Source organism: Manihot esculenta, chromosome 15 (genome assembly GCF_001659605.2).
Source record: "Manihot esculenta cultivar AM560-2 chromosome 15, M.esculenta_v8, whole genome shotgun sequence".
NCBI classification, from domain to species: Eukaryota; Viridiplantae; Streptophyta; class Magnoliopsida; order Malpighiales; family Euphorbiaceae; genus Manihot; species Manihot esculenta.
Window position 1 is genome coordinate 14,041,567 of NC_035175.2, and position 19,413 is coordinate 14,060,979.

Below are 19,413 nucleotides of genomic sequence, written 5' to 3' on the forward strand. Positions count from 1 at the left end.
AGACAGAGAATAGTCGAATTACCACAGTGCTGGACGAGTTGCAGACGTTTATTGTAATACCCGGCTAGATCAGGCATCAGAATTCTTACCATCCGGTGGAATTCGAGGATGTCAGAGTTTTCTAGAAGGGTAAGAGAAAGTTTTTCTAAAAAGTTTTTAAGTATTTTAAAGGTTTAGAGTGGAATAGGATGAGTTTTGAAGAGAAAAGACTATGGAGACAATTGCCAGGTTCGGCCGTCGAAGGTAATGTTCGGCCGCCGAAAGTGCTCTAGATTCGGCTTCCGAAGTTCATGTTCGGCCCCCGAACGTTACATGGTTTTGCATGCAGGTTTGGCTGCCGAAGGTGAGTCGGTCAGCCCTCTATATCAGAGCCTCCAGTCGGTGAAATGGACAAGTGTTGCTTCCAGATCATAAACAGAGGTGAGGCCACGTTCTCCATGAGTCATTTTCATGGTTTTTATCAAATCATGCAAAGGTTTAAGTGTTTTTATGTGGTTTTGAAGGTTTTGAGTTCAAAAGCTAAGGTTTGGTGGTTTGACAATTTTGAAGGGGAGTTGCTCTAGATTTCTGAGTTCAGATCGTTCAGCTTCTTGTTATCAAGAGGTAAGTGAAGATTCTGAGCTTCTTTTGAGGATTTATAGAGGTTTTATGGAGGTTATGGGTAGAGATGCATGTTTAGGGTTAAAAGTATGTTTTTGGTGATTTGGTGTTGAAAGCATGTTTATGTGTTATGTTTGTTGTTTTTATTGGGGTTGTAAGTTAGTTTTGGACCCCTTTGTGCATATACTCTAGTATATGTGTATTGAGGAGTTGAAGTATGCATGTTTAGAGAGGTGGAAAGGATGGAGAAGCTAGGTTGCCGTCGGGGCTGAGTTTTGGATGAACTCAGGTTCGGCAGCCGAAGGTGCATTCGGCCGCCGAACCCCTTAAGTGGTAGCTTTGGCTGCCACAGCTCACCCCCGAGCGTTTTGAAGTTCGGCTCTGGAAGGGGGATTCGGCCGCCGAAGGTGCTGTCGAAGGTTAGAGACTTTCGTCTCTGGAGTGTGTTTTAGCCCCCGAACCTTGCCCCCGAAAGGGTTCGGCAGCCGAAAGTGGAGATTCGGCCGCCGAAGGTACTTGAGTTTCGGCTCTGGATAGGACATTCGGCCGCCGAACCTGCCGCCGAAAGTGTTCTGTCCAGCCTTCTTTTGCATGCTTTATGTGATTGTTCTAAGAGCTTTTAGAGGGGTTTTGGGGAGTTTATTAAGAGTTGTTTATGAGTTGTTCAGAGTATGTTTTGACACCTCATTTGAGTCCATTTGTGTAGGATTGGACCCGAGAGGTCGAGGAGTTCGTCGGTGTTAGTCTTTGCAGAGTCAGTTTAGTATCTGCTAGAGGAGCAGAGGTGAGTAGAACTAAACTTAATCTTTTTACTGAGAAAACAGAATGCTTTTAGCATAGTTCATGCATCATGGATGCCATGATATGTATTAGGATGATTGCATTAGAATCACGAATATGGTGCATTGCATTATCACTGTTGATGGAGATTGGACCAAGGCGACATCAATAGCCCGCAGAGGGAGTTTTGAGGTCATGTCTAATCCGAGATGTGGAATGTTTGTATTGTGACGCATTTCATGAAAGTGTGTAATTAATGAACTGTTTTCAGTGTTTCTACTCACTGGGCTTTACAAGCTCATCCCTTTCCCGTAATCCCCAGTTTTGCAGGTTCAGAGGAGCTGGGAAAGTCAGAAGCATCAGAGTGTTGGGTCTAGTATTGCTTGTGTAATAGAATAGTGGACATGATGTAATATATATAGAGAAATATGTAAAGGCATGTAATAGTTAGTAAGATAGTCTGTAAATGGTTAGTATGTGCTTTGCCTAGTGTTGCTTAATCCCTTGTGTATGCATGTATCCTGTTTTATGTTTCTTGATGAGAAATGAGTCAAACCAGGCTTAATAGATGTTGTGTTTCGAAAACTCCAGTGAAAATATAACTGTGAGGGAAGACAGGGTTTGATTCCCTTGACCCAAGACCAGGCTGTGAGGGAAGACCGGGTTTGATTCCCGTGACCCAAGATCAGACCGTAAGGGAAGACCGGGTTTGATTCCCGTGACTATACGGACAGAGTTACTGGTGTAAGCCCTGGGGGCTATTTCAGATTGGTATATCTGATTGTTTTTAAGGTTAAGTCTGGTAGTTTTTAAAGAAAAGTTTTCCAGTTGTCTGTTTATGTCGGATCATGTATGGGATTCTATCAGCTGTTTGGAGTTCAGGTTAGGCTTGCTACGGGTTCTGGCGGCCTTAAGCCGATCTGGATCCTAGCGTCGAGCAGTTTGGACCGTTACAGAGAGGTACCGGTTTCCGGGCTGTTACAGATGGTATCAGAGCATAGGGCCTCAAGAGTACGGTGTGTGAGCATTTTTGTTCAAGGATTAGAGAGATCCCACATCGGAAAGAGGTTAGTTTAGAGTCATAGGAGGGCAAGCACAATAAGTAAAAATCATGTCCACTAGGATAGGATGAAGAGTTTTGTTTTGTATGATGATGTGAAATGCCATGAATATATACATGTGCATTAATGTTACGCTATGTATGCATGTATGTGTTGTAAGTTCATGTGTCTTTCATATGAACTATATGTGTGCTAATGTTTGTTTGTTTGTGTTTTGTGCTTCAGAAGAGCTAAGATGAGTGATGTTAGTCCACAGATTGACTCAGATCCGTCTGAAGGGTCTTTTGATGAAAATAGAGAAGGAATGGATCTAGGAAGAATGTCAGGAATCAGGAGAGAGATAGAACTAGATGTGCGGAGAAGGGATGTTGGTCTGCAGGTGAATATGGATGAAGAGTCTTTAGAAGATGTCCAGACCAAGGATTCCAGGATTTCTGGTTCAGGAGAGAATGATTCTTCCAAATGGAGTACAGCTACCTCGAAAGGAGTGAAGTGGGGAAGAACCAGTAAGCAAAAAGTCAGAGGCCTTAAAGGGTCAAAGAAAAAGGAGTTCTGGAATAGGGTAAAACCTAGTCTGGGTTATGGTGCTGGTTCGAGTTCTGGTATAGGCAGATCAAAATGTTTGAGGTGTGAAAGACTGCATAAGGGAGTCTGTCTTGCAGGGACAATAACATGTTTCAGGTGTGGTTAGGAGGGGCACATGGTTCGTGAGTGTCCTACTGCGCCTTGGATGGCTCAATCCCAACAGACTTTAGCAGGTAGAGCGGCTCAGGTCAGTAGACCAGAAAGAGAGGCAGACACATCTGATACAGAGGTGCCAGGTATGCTCACTTTTTGAGTGTTCTGATGTGTATGTTTTGTGGACCCTAGTAGGATGTCGGCTGATGTGAGAGTAGCAGAGGATAGCAGAGTTAGATGTTCAGTGTAAAAGGTAAATAGATAGAATTTCAGAGAAAGAGAATTAGAAAAGAATTCGTAGCTAAGAGATAATGAATCAAAGAAAAGGTAAAGAGAGAGTTGCTATGAGATATTGTGGCCTAAAGTGTTATAAGTCCAGATATAGTGAGATTAATCTTCTCATCTCATAGTATAGAGAGAAAGTAAAAGAGAATAAGAAGAGTAAGTGAGATAGCTCAGAGTAAGCGAAAGAGAAAAGAAGAAAGACTAAGCTTAGGAAGAGGTTAGAGCCGGTCTGGGAATAGGTGGTAGTTGAGGCAGAGGAAAGGGTCAGCTTTTCTTTAGTAGATTCCCGAGGGAAGATCTGTCAGCTTTAGCTCAGATCTTCACCCTGATTCAGCAGGAGGCTAACACATCAAACACGGTGACGTTAGATACGTTCACTTGGAAGTGTTTGGATGTGTATGCTATTTGTTTTGGACCCTAGTGTTTCGCTTTCCTTGTCGTTTGTGAGCCGTTGATAGAGTGGGTTTGATGACTTCTGGGCTTAGAGTGTTTTCCTTGGGTCAGTGGACCTAAGTGTGATCCATCTGAGGCAGAGTCAGTCTGTCGGTTCAGTTCAGAGTTTGTGGTGAGTAGATGCGATCCAGCTGACCTTATGGTTCTAGAGTTGATTGGTGATGTCAATCTAGGGCGGATTGGCAAGCTACTCATAGTACTACCTGTGTCTACAGAGACAAGGTAGGAGAGTTCAGAGTGCAGGATGGATCAGAGGGAGTCCTTTAGGAGGACAGTGTAGGGTGCCTAGAAGTTAATGTCAGCCCTGCAGGCTCATAGTTACTCAGGAAAGGTTATCAGAGGGTTCTAGCTTTTGTGAGCGAGTTAGTCAGGATAGGGAATCAGCCTCAGTGCCCGTTGCTAGTGAGTACTAGATGTTTCCCAGGCAAGCTGTCAGGTTTACCATCTGTCAGGGAGTCAGAGTTTGGAATAGGAGTGGTATCTGGACGCGGAACCATTTCTTTCCTTCCCCTACAGGATGACACCTGCAGAGAGAGAGAGAGAGAGAGAGAGTTAAGAGTAGTAAAAGGTTTGGTAGATAAGAGTTTTATCCGACCTAGTACCTCACCCTGGAATGTTCCAGAGTTATTGTGGGAAACGAAGGATGAATTCTTGAGATTTTGTAGTAACTTTAAGTGGTTACCAGGTATTCCTAGTTAGGATTGATCTAGTAGATAAGAGCTGATTGTGGTTTTCCTAGATAGATCAAAGATTTGAATATCACCTGTTGAGAATTAGAAAGTGAAAGTTAGAAAAGAGATCAGTGGAGAAAAGATGAAGAAAAAAAGGATAAGGATCAGAGTGCGCAGCGAAAGTTGAGGAGTTCAGGAGTAGGTTGAGGTCTTGATTGCTTATTTGTTTGTTTTTAACATTCGAGGACGAATGTTTTTAAAGGGGGGAAGAATGTAATACCCGGCTAGATCAGGCATCGGAATTCTTACCGTCCGGTGGAATTCGAGGATGTCAGAGTTTTCTAGAAGGGTAAGAGAAAGTTTTTCTAAAAAGTTTTTAAGTATTTTAAAGGTTTAGAGTGGAATAGGATGAGTTTTGAAGAGAAAAGACTATGGGGACAATTGCCAGGTTCGGCCGCCGAAGGTAATGTTCGGCCGCCAAAAGTGCTCTAGATTCGGCTTCTGAAGTTCATGTTCGGCCCCCGAACGTTGCATGGTTTTGCATGCAGGTTTGGCTGCCGAAGGTGAGTCGGTCAGCCCTCTATATCAGTGCCTCCAGTCGGTGAAATGGACAAGTGTTACCTCCAGATCATAGACAGAGGTGAGGCCACGTTCTCCATGAGTCATTTTCATGGTTTTTATCAAATCATGCAAAGGTTTAAGTGTTTTTATGTGGTTTTGAAGGTTTTGAGTTCAAAAGCTAAGGTTTGGTGGTTTGACAATTTTGAAGGGGAGTTGCTCTAGATTTCTGAGTTCAGATCGTTCAGCTTCTTGTTATCAAGAGGTAAGTGAAGATTCTGAGCTTCTTTTGAGGATTTATAGAGGTTTTATGGAGGTTATGGGTAGAGATGCATGTTTAGGGTTAAAAGTATGTTTTTGGTGATTTGGTGTTGAAAGCATGTTTATGTGTTATGTTTGTTGTTTTTGTTGGGGTTGTAAGTTAGTTTTGGACCCCTTTGTGCATATACTCTAGTATATGTGTATTGAGGAGTTGAAGTATGCATGTTTATAGAGGTGGAAAGGATGGAGAAGCTAGGTTGCCGTCGGGGCTGAGTTCTGGATGAACTCAGGTTCGGCAGCCGAAGGTGCATTCGGCCGCCGAACCCCTTAAGTGGTAGCTTTGGCTGCCACAGCTCACCCCCGAGCGTTTTGAAGTTCGACTCTGGAAGGGGGATTCGACCGCCGAAGGTGCCGCCGAAGGTTAGAGACTTTCGTCTCTGGAGTGTGTTTTAGCCCCCGAACCTTGCCCCCGAAAGGGTTCGGCAGCCGAAAGTGGAGATTCGGCCGCCGAAGGTACTTGAGTTTCGGCTCTGGATAGGACATTCGGCCGCCGAACCTGCCGCCGAAAGTTTTCTGTCCAGCCTTCTTTTGCATGCTTTATGTGATTGTTCTAAGAGCTTTTAGAGGGGTTTTGGGGAGTTTATTAAGAGTTGTTTATGAGTTGTTCAGAGTATGTTTTGACACCTCATTCGAGTCCATTTGTGTAGGATTGGACCCGAGAGGTCGAGGAGTTCATCGATGTTAGTCTTTGCAGAGTCAGTTCAGTATCTGCTAGAGGAGCAGAGGTGAGTAGAACTAAACTTAATCTTTTTACTGAGAAAACAGAATGCTTTTAGCATAGTTCATGCATCATGGATGCCATGATATGTATTAGGATGATTGCATTAGAATCACGAATATGGTGCATTGTATTATCACTGTTGATGGAGATTGGACCAAGGTGACATCAATAGCCCGCAGAGGGAGTTTTGAGGTCATGTCTAATCCGAGATGTGGAATGTTTGTATTGTGACGCATTTCATGAAAGTGTGTAATTAATGAACTGTTTTCAGTGTTTCTACTCACTGGGCTTTACAAGCTCATCTCTTTCTCGTAATCCCCAGTTTTGCAGGTTCAGAGGAGCTGGGAAAGTCAGAAGCATCAGAGTGTTGGCTCTAGTGTTGCTTGTGTAATAGAATAGTGGACATGATGTAATATATATAGAGAAATATGTAAAGGCATGTAATAGTTAGTAAGATAGTCTGTAAATGGTTAGTATGTGCTTTGCCTAGTGTTGCTTAATCCCTTGTGTATGCATGTATCCTGTTTTATGTTTCGTAATGAGAAATGAGTCAAACCAGGCTTAATAGATGTTGTGTTTCGAAAACTCCAGTGAAAATATAACTGTGAGGGAAGACAGGGTTTGATTCCCTTGACCCAAGACCAGGCTGTGAGGGAAGACCGGGTTTGATTCCCGTGACCCAAGATCAGACCGTAAGGGAAGACCGGGTTTGATTCCCGTGACTCTACGGACAGAGTTACTGGTGTAAGCCCTGGGGGCTATTTCAGATTGGTATATCTGATTGTTTTTAAGGTTAAGTCTGATAGTTTTTAAAGAAAAGTTTTCCAGTTGTCTGTTTATGTCGGATCATGTATGGGATTCTGTCAGCTGTTTGGAGTTCAGGTTAGACTTGCTACGGGTTCTGGCGGCCTTAAGCCGATCTGGATCCTAGCGCCGATCTGGATCCTAGCGCCGAGCAGTTTGGACCGTTACAGAGAGGTACCGATTTTCGGGCTGTTACATTTATGCATAGGATGATATCACAACAGGGTATTGAGACATCCACTCAATCATCTGCTCCTAGGGCACCTCCAGCTCCGTCTCCACAGCAGCGGCATGATGATGCCCCTGTCATTGGTGATCATCATACAGACAATGATGATGATACAGATGATGAACTTGCTAGTTTAGTTTAGTATGTATATTTTGTTATGAGCAGTTGATAATTTTTATTTCAAATTATAATTGTAGTACAAATTCTTTAAGTTTCACATATATTTGAATGAGTAATTTAGTTTTTTACGTTTATAGTCTTATTAATGTGCATGATGATGGATGTATATGAATGGATGATGATGGATGAATATGAATGCACAGGGGAACAGATATGAAAATATTTATGATTTACCAATGGAATTGGATGAATATGAATGCACATGGGAACATGTATGAAAATATTTATGATTTATCAACGGATTTCGTTGGTGTCACCAACGGAAAATTCCATTGGTGATCCGTTGGTGATCCGTTGGTGTCACCAACGGACACTAATTCCATTAGTGAGTAAAATTACCAACGAGGATTTTACCAACGAGAATTTTCCCAACGGACTAAATTCGTCACAGATCTATTACTGACAAATTTCACCAACGGAATATCAGTCTTTACCAATAGAAATTTCCGTTGGTAATTTCTTATTTTCTTGTAGTAGAAATAACCTTTATAAAATTTTTCACTCTATTCCACTGGTACCCACTTATATGACCAGAAACCAATCCAACACCTTAAAATAAAGAGATGAAAATAGTGAAGGATACTTACTTCGAACAATCAAACCGCACCGGAAGGACACTTTAGAAACCAACATGTCACTTGAAATTAAAACAATAAACTCTTACCATGATATAGTATACAAAGACCTCAATAGCTGAATACATATCTATAATCACTTACCCCTTGTTTGAAATAAAAAATGTCACAAGAAATCAATTCAATATTTTTTGCTTGAAATGGAAGAACTGAATTTAATATTCTAAGATCCAGAAAATAGGGTTTTACAATGGTTGAGTAAGCTTGGTCTGAGAGGAGGGTGCTCCTCTCCTTTTATTCTTTTCTTTTGTCTGCCAGTGACGTGTAACGACCTCACTGCCATTAGACCACCTGTCTCTGCTATACGGATACGAAAATACGAAAATATCAGATATCTGCTCCATGCATAACGGCCATTTAATTCCCCCCAGTACGCGTGTAAGCAGGTCTGCTGGATGTATGAGCCCGATATCTCTTCTCCTATGGGGCCCCACTATCGAGTATGAAGTAAGGAGACTGGCCCAAGGGAAGTCCGACCTCGAGGCCGGATGATCAAGACCCAACCTCATAGCCGAGTGATTCATGCCGGCTCGTTGGAGGAGCCTCTTGTCCTTTGGATAAGGGCTGTCGTTATGGGTCTGGCCTTATACCTTACTGAGAAAACCCATCAGTCATCAGAATTTATTTTTAACTTGCAAAATTTTTATTTTTAAATAAAATGAATTCATACATAATTTTATCAGAATTCATTTAAATTATTTTCTTATAAAATGAAAGTTCTAAAATTATCATTCTTCCTTTTAAATATTAAGAATATTTATTAATTGAACATTTGATTTCCAACATACAATTACAAATAAACTCAGTTTATTTCAATAATACAAAATACAATATGAAGTTTCCACACACTCTGCAGTGGAAGAAATAAAATCATTGAGCATTTGGAAGATGGCATTTTTTTTATCAAGGAATTATTAGGTGTCTAATAAAAGTGCAGTACACCTACTATTCATATTGCATTTTAATTCCTTAGATGACATATAGTATGGTAATTTTGTAACATACCTAGAAAGATGATTCAAGATCTAAAGTAGGATTCAATGGTTTACTTATTAAATGAAACCCAAATAATGAGTTAAAAATAGATCAATCAACGACTTTGTTAATGGGTACTGTCAGTTCAGTCTATTGGACTTTTCATTTTGGTTTATCTCTTGATGCTTCCAAGCTCCAACCACATTTACCTGCCCATCTTACTTGCTAAAATAGGAACTCTTAATGGCACAACACAACTTTTCTTAATGCAACAATTCACTATTCAATTTTCTTCAATTCTTATTAGTACCAATAAACTATTTTCCTTTGCCCAAATGAAGGACTAGAAATCAAACAAACAGCATAAAAAGCTCGAACTTGCCTTGCATAGAAAAAAAAAAAAACTGGGTATTAACAAATTACCAACACCTAATTGAAAACTAAACATCAACGGGTGTAAAATTTAAAGAAATTTGGTCTGTTTACCATTGCCTTGTGTGCATACTTGGGATTGTAAACCACATGCACCCCACTTCAAGCTTTTGAGTCCGCCCTTATTCTACATCTCCCCCTTCAGTGCTTGATTGTTGAAATTACTACCTTCATGATAACCATCTATTACTTACTCCATGTAATCTTTAGATTAATCTATGATTTGACTTCCTATTGTACTTGAAAAAAAAAGGAATTGCTTATTAATTACTGCTATTTATAACTCTAGAAACTATTCCATAATAAATAAAGAGAAATTATTCCACAACCATTGAAAGAAAATTTCAGATCAGAAATTTATGGTGAGAACCTTCGTTGGTGCAGCAGGGGATTCGTTGGTGCTGCTAGTTGTGCTAGGGAGGGTCTGGAGGGTCTGGTCGCAGTTTGAGCACGGAGAAGCTTTTGTCCCCGCGCGCTGGTCGAGGAATTTGGTCTTAGGTCGCGCAAGGAGGAGTTACAGGTCTGCCAAGGGGAGTTTGGACGCAGGTCGGGCGACTCGTGGTAGCTGGTTGCAGGTCGCACGCGTTGCTGGTTACTGGTCGCATGTCTCAGATCTGGTTGCTACTAGCTGAATCGCACGCCTAGCTACTCAGGTGGTCTTTCTAGTTGCCGCACGTCGCCGGTGGTCGGAGGAGAATGGTGGCGTGAATTTCTTGGCAAGGTTAAGTGGCTGTAGGGAGACATGAAGCTGGGGGCTGCTCCAAAACAAAATGATGCATTCATTCCATAGTTTTTTTTTTTTTTCAATTATATGATTAAAATTATCTAGAATTCAATTGAATTTCAAAATATAATTTATTTTAAATAAATTTTATTATTTAATAGCAGAATTTAATTTAAAATTTATATTAAAAGAAGATATACTTTCTGATTTAAAGATTTATAAAAGCATAATCTTAGGCTAGTGGCAATTGTTTAAATAAGTATTAATTGTTACAAATTAAAAATTAATCACATGACATTTGAAGTATGAATTTTTGAAAAAGAAAATTAGTTTCATAAAAAATAACATAAATAACCAAAGACTCGAAGATGTTGCTGATGTTGTTGGATCAGTGAAGTTATTGTTCTGTGGCTCTGGCTGTTTTAGCTAGTTCAGGTATCTTTGAGGGTTTGATGGTTTTGCAGGAGTTTATCGGGGTGGTTGTTTCTATGGTTCAAGTAGGGGTGTAAACGAACCGAGTCGAGTCGAGTTTTGAAGAGTTCAAACTTGACTCGTTAAAATTTTTTCGAACTCGAGCCGAATTCGAGCTTTACTCATATCGAACTCGAGCCGAGTATTAAGAAGTTTAAGTTTGGCTCGTTTAGCAAACGAGTTTAGACGAGTCGAGTTTTTATCGAGCTGAATCGAGCTTTTATCGAGCTAAGTTTCAAATAGTTCATGAGAAATTTAATTTATTTACAGGTATAATAAATTTTAGTTTAAAACTAATAAGTTTAAAACTAAAATAATTTTAGTTAAATAAGTATATTTATAAATTAGCATGTAAATTTATAAAGATGAGTTTTTAAATTTTAATGATCTAAATATATGCAAGTTTAAGAGTGTAACTAAACTATATAGAGCTGAATTTTAAAAAATTCAGATTTAGCTCATGAAAGTATATGTAGGATTTGAGTTTATTTCTCTTATGATAGTAATTTCAGTTTACTTAACGAGACTGTTCACGAGCCTATTCGCGAGCCTGCTCATGAACTCAGAAATGAGCCGAGCTCCCGAGTCTTAACGAGCCGAATACTATGGAGCTCAACCTTGGCTCGTTTACCAAATGAGCCTAAAAATTAAACTCGATCTTGGCTCATTTAAAAATCGAGTCGAGTTCGATCGAGTTTTTATCGAATCAAACCTCAAATAGCTTACGAACGGTTTGGTTCATTTACACCCCTAGGTTCAAGCGGAGACAATGATGGAAATGTTGTGGCGGTGGTCCTTTTGGGTTGTTATTGACTGAATTGATGTGCACTGGAATTTGAGTTTAGTGGGCCTACTTCTTATTGTGTGTGATTGTTTGTTTGATCTTTGCACCTTATTGGGCTTGTTTCCAGTGTCTTTATTACACCCATGTCCCTTTCAGAAAACAGACGAAAAGGAAAGCGTACGCCCCCCGCCAAATTTCAGTAGAGCGATGACGGTTCTTTCCTAATCACCGCGTGGCATTAACGGATAAGATCACGTTAGCCATTATCATTTAACTTACACTATCCTACCCCAAGGTGCACAATACGCCTCCCATTATTTCAACCCAAATCATTACTTCCTTACAGGGAGAGAAAACCCGCTTTTGCATTTGCTAGACAAAGCGTGAGAGAGAGGGGGACGACAGAGAGCAACTCAGTGAGTTAAGTTGAAAATGGAAGGTGAACCGACTCGGATAATGATAGGAGTGAACGAGTCAACAATCAAAGGGTATCCACACCCTTCGATTAGTAGCAAAGGAGCTTTCGACTGGACTCTTCAGAAGATTGTTCGCTCTAACACTTGTGGTTTCAAGCTTCTCTTCCTTCATGTCCAAGTCCCTGACGAAGACGGTTCTTCTCTCTCTCTCTCTCTCTCTCTAGATATATAGGGCTTGTGAAGTGAACTGTGTCTTGGATTTGTGTGGTTCTGTGATGATTTATTGGTATGCTTTCGTGGATTTTTGAGTGAAATTTTGAATCTGTTGTTATTTTGTGCAACTAATTTGTGTGAGCAGAAGAATCTGGAGATTTATGTAGATAGATTACTGGCATTTTCAATGTTATTGTTTTGATTTTTTGCTCTATTTGGTTGCTGAGAACATGAAAAAAGGGGAAAACGGTAATCGTTATTTGTTATGGGTGCTGGTGCTGGTGCCAGATATATAAAATAATTCGTGCTAGTTAAATCTTGTACTGTTTGCTGGCAACTAAAACATGGAATGTTAAAAGAACTAGAGGAGCAGTTGGGTTGTAGGAATTTCTTCAATGGATTTTATGGAAACGTGAAATTGTTTTGATTAGGTTTCCTCTTTGATTTAGTTTCATTGACAAAGAAATACTAAGATTTTTGTATAGAGTAGCATATATATACTCCTCTAAAGTGAGTTGTGATGTGGGTGTTTGATTAGTTAATTGAGTTAAAATTGGCAGGTGTTATACCTTTGGTTGAACATTAAGTAAGTAATCATTTGTTGTGTGTTTCTTTGTAGTCCATAAATACTGCAAGTGATTTGCTTTGTGCCTGCCAATTATGGGAAGATCATGCAGATCAACTATTCTATACCCAAACTTCCATTAGTTAAAGTTTGTTTCAGTTTTCCTGCAAAAGGAACAAATTAATTATGTGAAAAAAATAACATTATAGGATGATATTATATAACAATCTTGCATTAAATATTTTATCCACGGTATAAACCTGAATTCTTAACACTTAAATTCTTTAATCTCCAATTTTTATCGAATAAAGGAAAGTAATTTTAATACAAATTAACAAATCATTTTCTAAAACTTATATAATTTTTATTTTATATATATATTAACGTTGATAAATGTATGAAATAAAAAAAAACAGAATACAAGCGCTGAAATTAAATTAGTTACCTTATAGAAAATATTTAATGCAATATTGTTATAAAAAATTTAAAAGAAATTGGAGATCAAAGAATCTGAGAGTTGAGGGTTTATGTTAATAAAAAATTACTGCGTGTCAAACAAGAAGTAAGATTTTCATTTTTTTTTATCTTACTTTTTTTTTAAAAAAAGTTACTGGATTATTTTTTTTAATTATTTTAGTTTCTTATAAGTGTATACACATACTTTTATATATAATTCGCCCTTACCGCAGGTCAAACCTGCGGTAAATAGTTATTTTATAATTATTTTTTTTAAAAAAAAAGAGACAAATGATTGATATTTTTAAACACTGCTGTATCTTGTAGATTCAGTAATGGGGCCCTGTAGCCATGTTTACACTGATTTGGAAATTTTCTTTCCCAAACCATTATATGAGATTATTATTATTATTATTATTATTATTATTACTATTATTATTATTATTTGCCTTGAATTGGCAAAAAGCCCAAAGTGAGCTGGTGCAACAATAAGATTGCTCCATTTTGACACTCCAGATTCCATGGATCTTGTAATAGAGAAGGTTCATAGATGTTAATAACCTTTATTCATTTAGTAATTCTGTAATTTTTTTATGATATTAATCTTCTTTTAAGATGCTGATTAGACAAGCCTTTTATATTTTTGGTAGTTGAGAAACACATAAATTCATTTCTGTCTATCCAGTTTAGTTCTGCCAGGTAGGTGAGATAAATAGATGCAACTTTCAGCATTGTTTGGACACTGTTGATTAATTGATGGCATATGATTAAGTTCGTATAAGTTTGGATTCTTGTATATGGATCCTCTTGGCACTATTGATGCATCAGACTTATCAAGTATAGAAAGGTGTCTGGTAAAATATGTTTGACATGGTGGTCCCATAAATGTAAACAAGCTCCATTAAATTGTAAGCCAGTTGTTTTTTATATTTTCTCCATTTGCACTCTCCTTCACATGAATCCCTTTAGCAACACACTACAGCTGGTGTATTATCTTGTTTTTAACATGGTTTGCTCACTTTACATGAGTTGGCTGATGTGCAGTGGACATTTTTGTAGAAATATGAAGCAAAATATTTCCTATATCTTGAAGTAACTATGTTTTCTGTTATCATCATTATTCCAAGTGTGAAACCCGTTGGGTATGTTTGGAATTTTGATACTTGAGTATCAGTTCTTTTGAAAATGTCAATTTCTGGATATTCCAATCATATGAATAACTCTCACCTTGTGTTCTTGTCACTTTCCTGCATCCACATTTGTTGCTGTAATGCATCTAATTTGAAAAAGTCGCTTGATACTAGTTTCTTGTTCTTTCTACTAGGTTTTGATGATATGGATAGCATATATGCATCTCCTGATGATTTTAAAAGCATGAAACAGAGGGACAGAGTGCGAGGACTTCATCTTCTGGAGTACTTTGTCAATAGATGTCATCAGATTGGGGTAATAGAATATTTCTTTTGGGCATGTGCTGCCTTTGACGTCTGCATGTGGGCTAATTCATTTGTAATTGTAGGGTCAATACAGAGTAAAGGATTGCATATATTAATTTCCAATAGGTTCAATTAGATTTAGTTCTAATTCCAGTAGTTTTCATGGAATTCCTGTAGGTTGCTTGTGAAGCGTGGTTGAAGAGAGGTGATCCCAAGGAAGAAATCTGCCGTGAAGTGAGACGAGTCCAGCCTGATCTCCTGGTTGTCGGAAGTCGTGGTCTTGGTCCTTTCCAGAGGTATAGTCACTCATTTCAAAAACTGTGGGATCCTAGATAGTAGATAGGCTAATGGAGGGTTAACTATACCATTGTCCCTGAACTTTAGGTGTAGTTTTATGTTAGTCCTCAACTTCAGTTTGTTGCTATATAATTTCTCAACTTCCACTCTAATGCAAGAAAAATCCTTCTTGTCGTGATCCAGTCTATTCTCTGGCCAAAGTCACGCCTGGGCCCTTCATTCTGGCATTTATCTAATAAAAAAATTTAACTGATGCTAAATGGAACTTATTCTCCCTTTCTCTTCCATGCAACTAGTGATAACCCACTTAAAATGCTCTTCCATATGGATTCCTAAGAAAATTCATGTTGTTTGGTCCTATTTACCAAAAACCTTTACCTCGTCGTTGTAGCCAAGAAGGCCAAATCTTGCCCCCTTTCAAGAAATGTTCCTAACAATTTAAGGACTACCATTCAATTTCGTAATCTTCATATCTTCATTACAGTTCAGGTCTCGCCGAATTGTTTTCGAACAGGCTAAATCGTGATAAACGACCCATGAAGCGGACCCTAATTAGGTTGAAATTAAAACTTGATTGTTGTTGTATATCTTCTTACAATTCCACATACCAATGCAATGGCTCCCATTTGGCCATCTAAAAACCCTGTTACTCTTTGGTACTCTATTTTTTCCCATTGCCCGTGAATTTCTTTTGTCCATGTCAAAACTCCTCCCCCTACAATGACACCATTTTTCCCTACACAACCATGACAATTCCCATTTTTTCACATATATCTTGCTTTCCTACCTTGGAAATTCTTCTTCCACGATACTTCATAAAAATCCCCATCTGCATACTGTTCCTTAGCGTGCCCATGCTTACAGTCAGTGCTTCAAGAGCCATGGTAGGTGTCCTAAATGGATCAGATGAATGTGACAAAAACTCATCCATTCAACCCAACTTGAATTCTCCCTCAAAGATAGCACCAAACAACCAAGAGACTTTCCCTTTTCTGATGCTCCTTGGCATCACTCCCCCTTGCACATGTATTCGGCAGCCCAGAGTTGCTGTTGTCAACTCCTGCTACAGTGGTGGTTGTGGTGGTGGGTGTGACTTTGTGAGTGGTGGAATAGAATCGGGCGTGGTTAATGACTGAGGATTGCAGCAGGTTGAAACCACCAGTAGAAGTGGCTTGGAGCTGTACTTTTTGTCATTCTATTTTGATTTTCTCCTTGGATACATGGAAGAGAGAGGGAGTGTGAGGTCCATGTGGCTTTAGTTAGCTTTTTATTACTTCAATGCCAGCATGGAAGTCACATGTGACTGACTAGGAGAGAACAGATTTTGGTGAGTTTTTTATTTTTAATTTTTTAGGTTCTTTGTGTTTAATGAAAGTTGAGAAATTTTATAATAACAAAATGAACTTAACATGAAAGTAAGGGGATGGCAGGTATAATTTACCCACTATTGGAACCAATGATGTCAACTGATAACAATAGTCAAATGCTTTTTTTCATGCACATTGTCAGGATGTTTATTTGAGGTATCGACCTTTTAAATTGACGTTACTGTTGTAGTTCAAAGAATTTGCTGCTTGTTAAAAATTTTTCCTCCGCAGGGTTTTTGTTGGAACTGTGAGCGAATTTTGCCAGAAGCATGCTGAGTGCCCAGTAATCTCAATCAAACGTAGGGCTGAAGAAACTCCACAAGATCCTGTTGATGACTGAATTTCTATTGCTCTATGTGATTAGTTCCATTATGTTGAGAGGCGCTGAACATTAGGAATGCTTATGCATAAGGTGAATGGTGGAAACTGGAAAAATCAAGTGGATGTTTCTGTTAATATGTTCTCATTGCTACACAGTACTCGTGTAAAAGAAATATACATTACCTATTTGTTGGAAATATAACTAATTTTTCTCTGAGCATCATCTTGAGCTTGCGTTGTTATGAGGCAGCCTTATCCAATCTGATTTGGGCATTATAATATTGCAATTGAAGGCTCATTTTTTACTCGTTTTGTTTAAAGGTAGCCACTGTTGGCAGACGATAAAAGGCAGTGGCATATGCAGGACTTTAAATCTATTGGATAAAAGGTTTAAATCAATTTAAATCAATGTTCAATAAAATCTCAATCACTGTATTATAATTTACCGATGATTTTTTAAATTTAATTTCTTACTTTTAAATTTGATTATAAATATGAATTCATCTAAATATTAGACTTTTTATTTTAAAGTGTCCTTTTTAAAATTATTAAAAAAAATATTTAAATGCTTTAGTAAGTGTATCTGAATAAATCTGAAAGGTAAATATATGAGAGATAAATATATCTGAATAAATTTGAGAGAGTTTAGATTTTATTCTCTCAATTTCAAATTCTAATTTAAAAATTATTAGAAGAAAATATTGAACTTGTTAATAAGTGAAATTCACATTTACAACATATAATTTTTTAAGAATTGAATTAAATAAATTTTTTTTTTAAAAAGGTTTTCATTATATATTAATCTCTTCTAGTTTAAGTTTGGATAACTTTTTATTATCTATCTTTAGATAAAATAATATTTTAGTATATAATTAAAAATTAGTTTTATATGAAAATTCATTGAATAAAATATTATTAAAGCAAAATCTTATAGATTAAATATATAATATTTTAATGATAGAAGTGTTATAAAATTTAAAAATTAAGTTGCAATTTTTATTTAAAATAAAAATAAAAAATAAAAAGATTTAGCTGTAAATTTTACTAAAAGATAAGAGGGCTTGATGTAATTTACTTTCTTAAATACTACTATGCTCCATACTTTTTCAATCTTTAAAGGGCACGTTAATTTTTAAAAGTTTTAGAGAAAATCTTAATTTTTTAAAAAAAAATTTCATAGTTTTCTTTTTTTCCTAAAAATCTAGGTGCCACGTCCACATGTGGCGGACTCCGGCACTGATAAAAGGTGGTTTGATTGTAATTTGAGAATTGGAAATATGTGTTATTAGGCGTGGTCACACAACCAAATTCGAATTTAAATCTAATATTAATATTTAAAATCCGTATTAATTTCCATTTAAACCTACCCCACATTATCAAAATCCATCTAAAAAAGGACACGTTATTATTACGGAAAAATATCAAAAACCTTTTGAACTTCGTAAAATTTTTAATTTAGTTTAATAATTTATATAAAATATATTTTAAATTTAATTCATATCATAGAATCTTAAAATTATATATACATTTTCTATTTATGCAAATTGTCGTGTGTAAAAATCATAAATATTATTATAAAGATATATAATTAATATGTATAATAATCGTGCAAATAATATTATGTATTGTCATTATACAATAAAAATAAAAATACATCATTATTTAAAAAAAATAAATAGATAAATTTTTAATAAACCGTAATTTTAATCACTCAAATCTCATCTATAGAATAAAAGACTCAGTAAACAGTATGATTAATTATTTAAATAATAAAAGACTCATTCCAACGATTGAACTTCTCGTAATATTTAATTATTGTTATATAATAAATTTTTATTATATTTATAATAATCTAACTCTTTAGTAGTAGTTGAATTTTTTAAAAAATTAATAATTAAACCTTATTTATTATAATTTAAAAGTAAAGTGCGCAAAGTTTAATATACATAATTTTACGCTCTTAGCTTTTTTGAAAAGTTTAAATAATTTATTTATATTTATATTTTTTATAAATTTATTAATTTAGACGTCAAAACACCTATTAGTTATAAGCATCGACTACTTTAAATTTTATCTTTACACAATAATGTTTATGCTTTTTGTATATTATTTATTAAATAAATTAAATTTAATATTTTATTTTAATACTAAAATTATGAGATCTAATATAATTTTTTAAATTGCATTTTGTGTAAATTATTAAATTGAATTTATAAAATTAAGCGAGTTCAAAATTTTTTCTGTAATAAGTTTAACTAAATTTTACTGGGATTTAGAGCAGATTTAAATTTTATATATATTAAATGGATTTACATTTGAATTTAAATACTTTTCTTAGGATAAATTTGATAAATAAGTGTGTACCCTATAATTTATTTATTATTAAAATACCTATAAATTAATAATTTATCATATAATATATATAAGATTTTAAAATATGATTATTAATAAAATAAATTTTATTTTTTATATATATATTTATAATTTTATTATATAAAAGTAAATAAAAATTATTATTTTTATTTTATAATTATAAATATTTTATTAATATTTATATGCAAATTTAGATTAATATAAAAATTTAATAAAATAAATACTAAAAAAAATATAATCTAAATAAAATATAAAGTTTCACTTTAAATTTAGCTGATTCAAAAGATGGCTGATAAAGTATCTGTGAATTATTGGACTGCCTTCTTTAAATTAAGACTTATCAAAACAAAAATTAATTATTTAGAAAATGGAAGGGGTAAATAAGACACCTTCTTATTATCATCTCTAAGCTCAAAATATAACCAAATCAAATTTATGTCATTTCATTTCACTCACTTTATGATTTGTAATTTTAAAATAGTATTTCATAGCAAATAATAATAATTTTTAGATATTATAAAAAAATATAACATATAAAATATAATATAATTATTAATTAAAAAAATATAAAAAAAATTTTATGTGATTTTATTTATTTTTATTACAT

The 19,413-nt window shown here is 36.0% G+C and overlaps 1 protein-coding gene across 1 annotated transcript; it reads left to right on the top strand.

The window, feature by feature from the left end:
• The first annotated feature begins 11,598 nt into the window (after positions 1-11,598).
• Positions 11,599-16,648, top strand: LOC110602209 (universal stress protein A-like protein). Its single transcript, XM_021739667.2, has 4 exons — positions 11,599-11,972; positions 14,337-14,458; positions 14,626-14,744; positions 16,344-16,648. The coding sequence occupies exons 1-4, from the start codon at positions 11,795-11,797 to the stop codon at positions 16,450-16,452; spliced, it is 528 nt and encodes a 175-aa protein (XP_021595359.1). The 5' UTR covers positions 11,599-11,794; the 3' UTR covers positions 16,453-16,648.
• Positions 16,649-19,413: the final 2,765 nt, after the last annotated feature.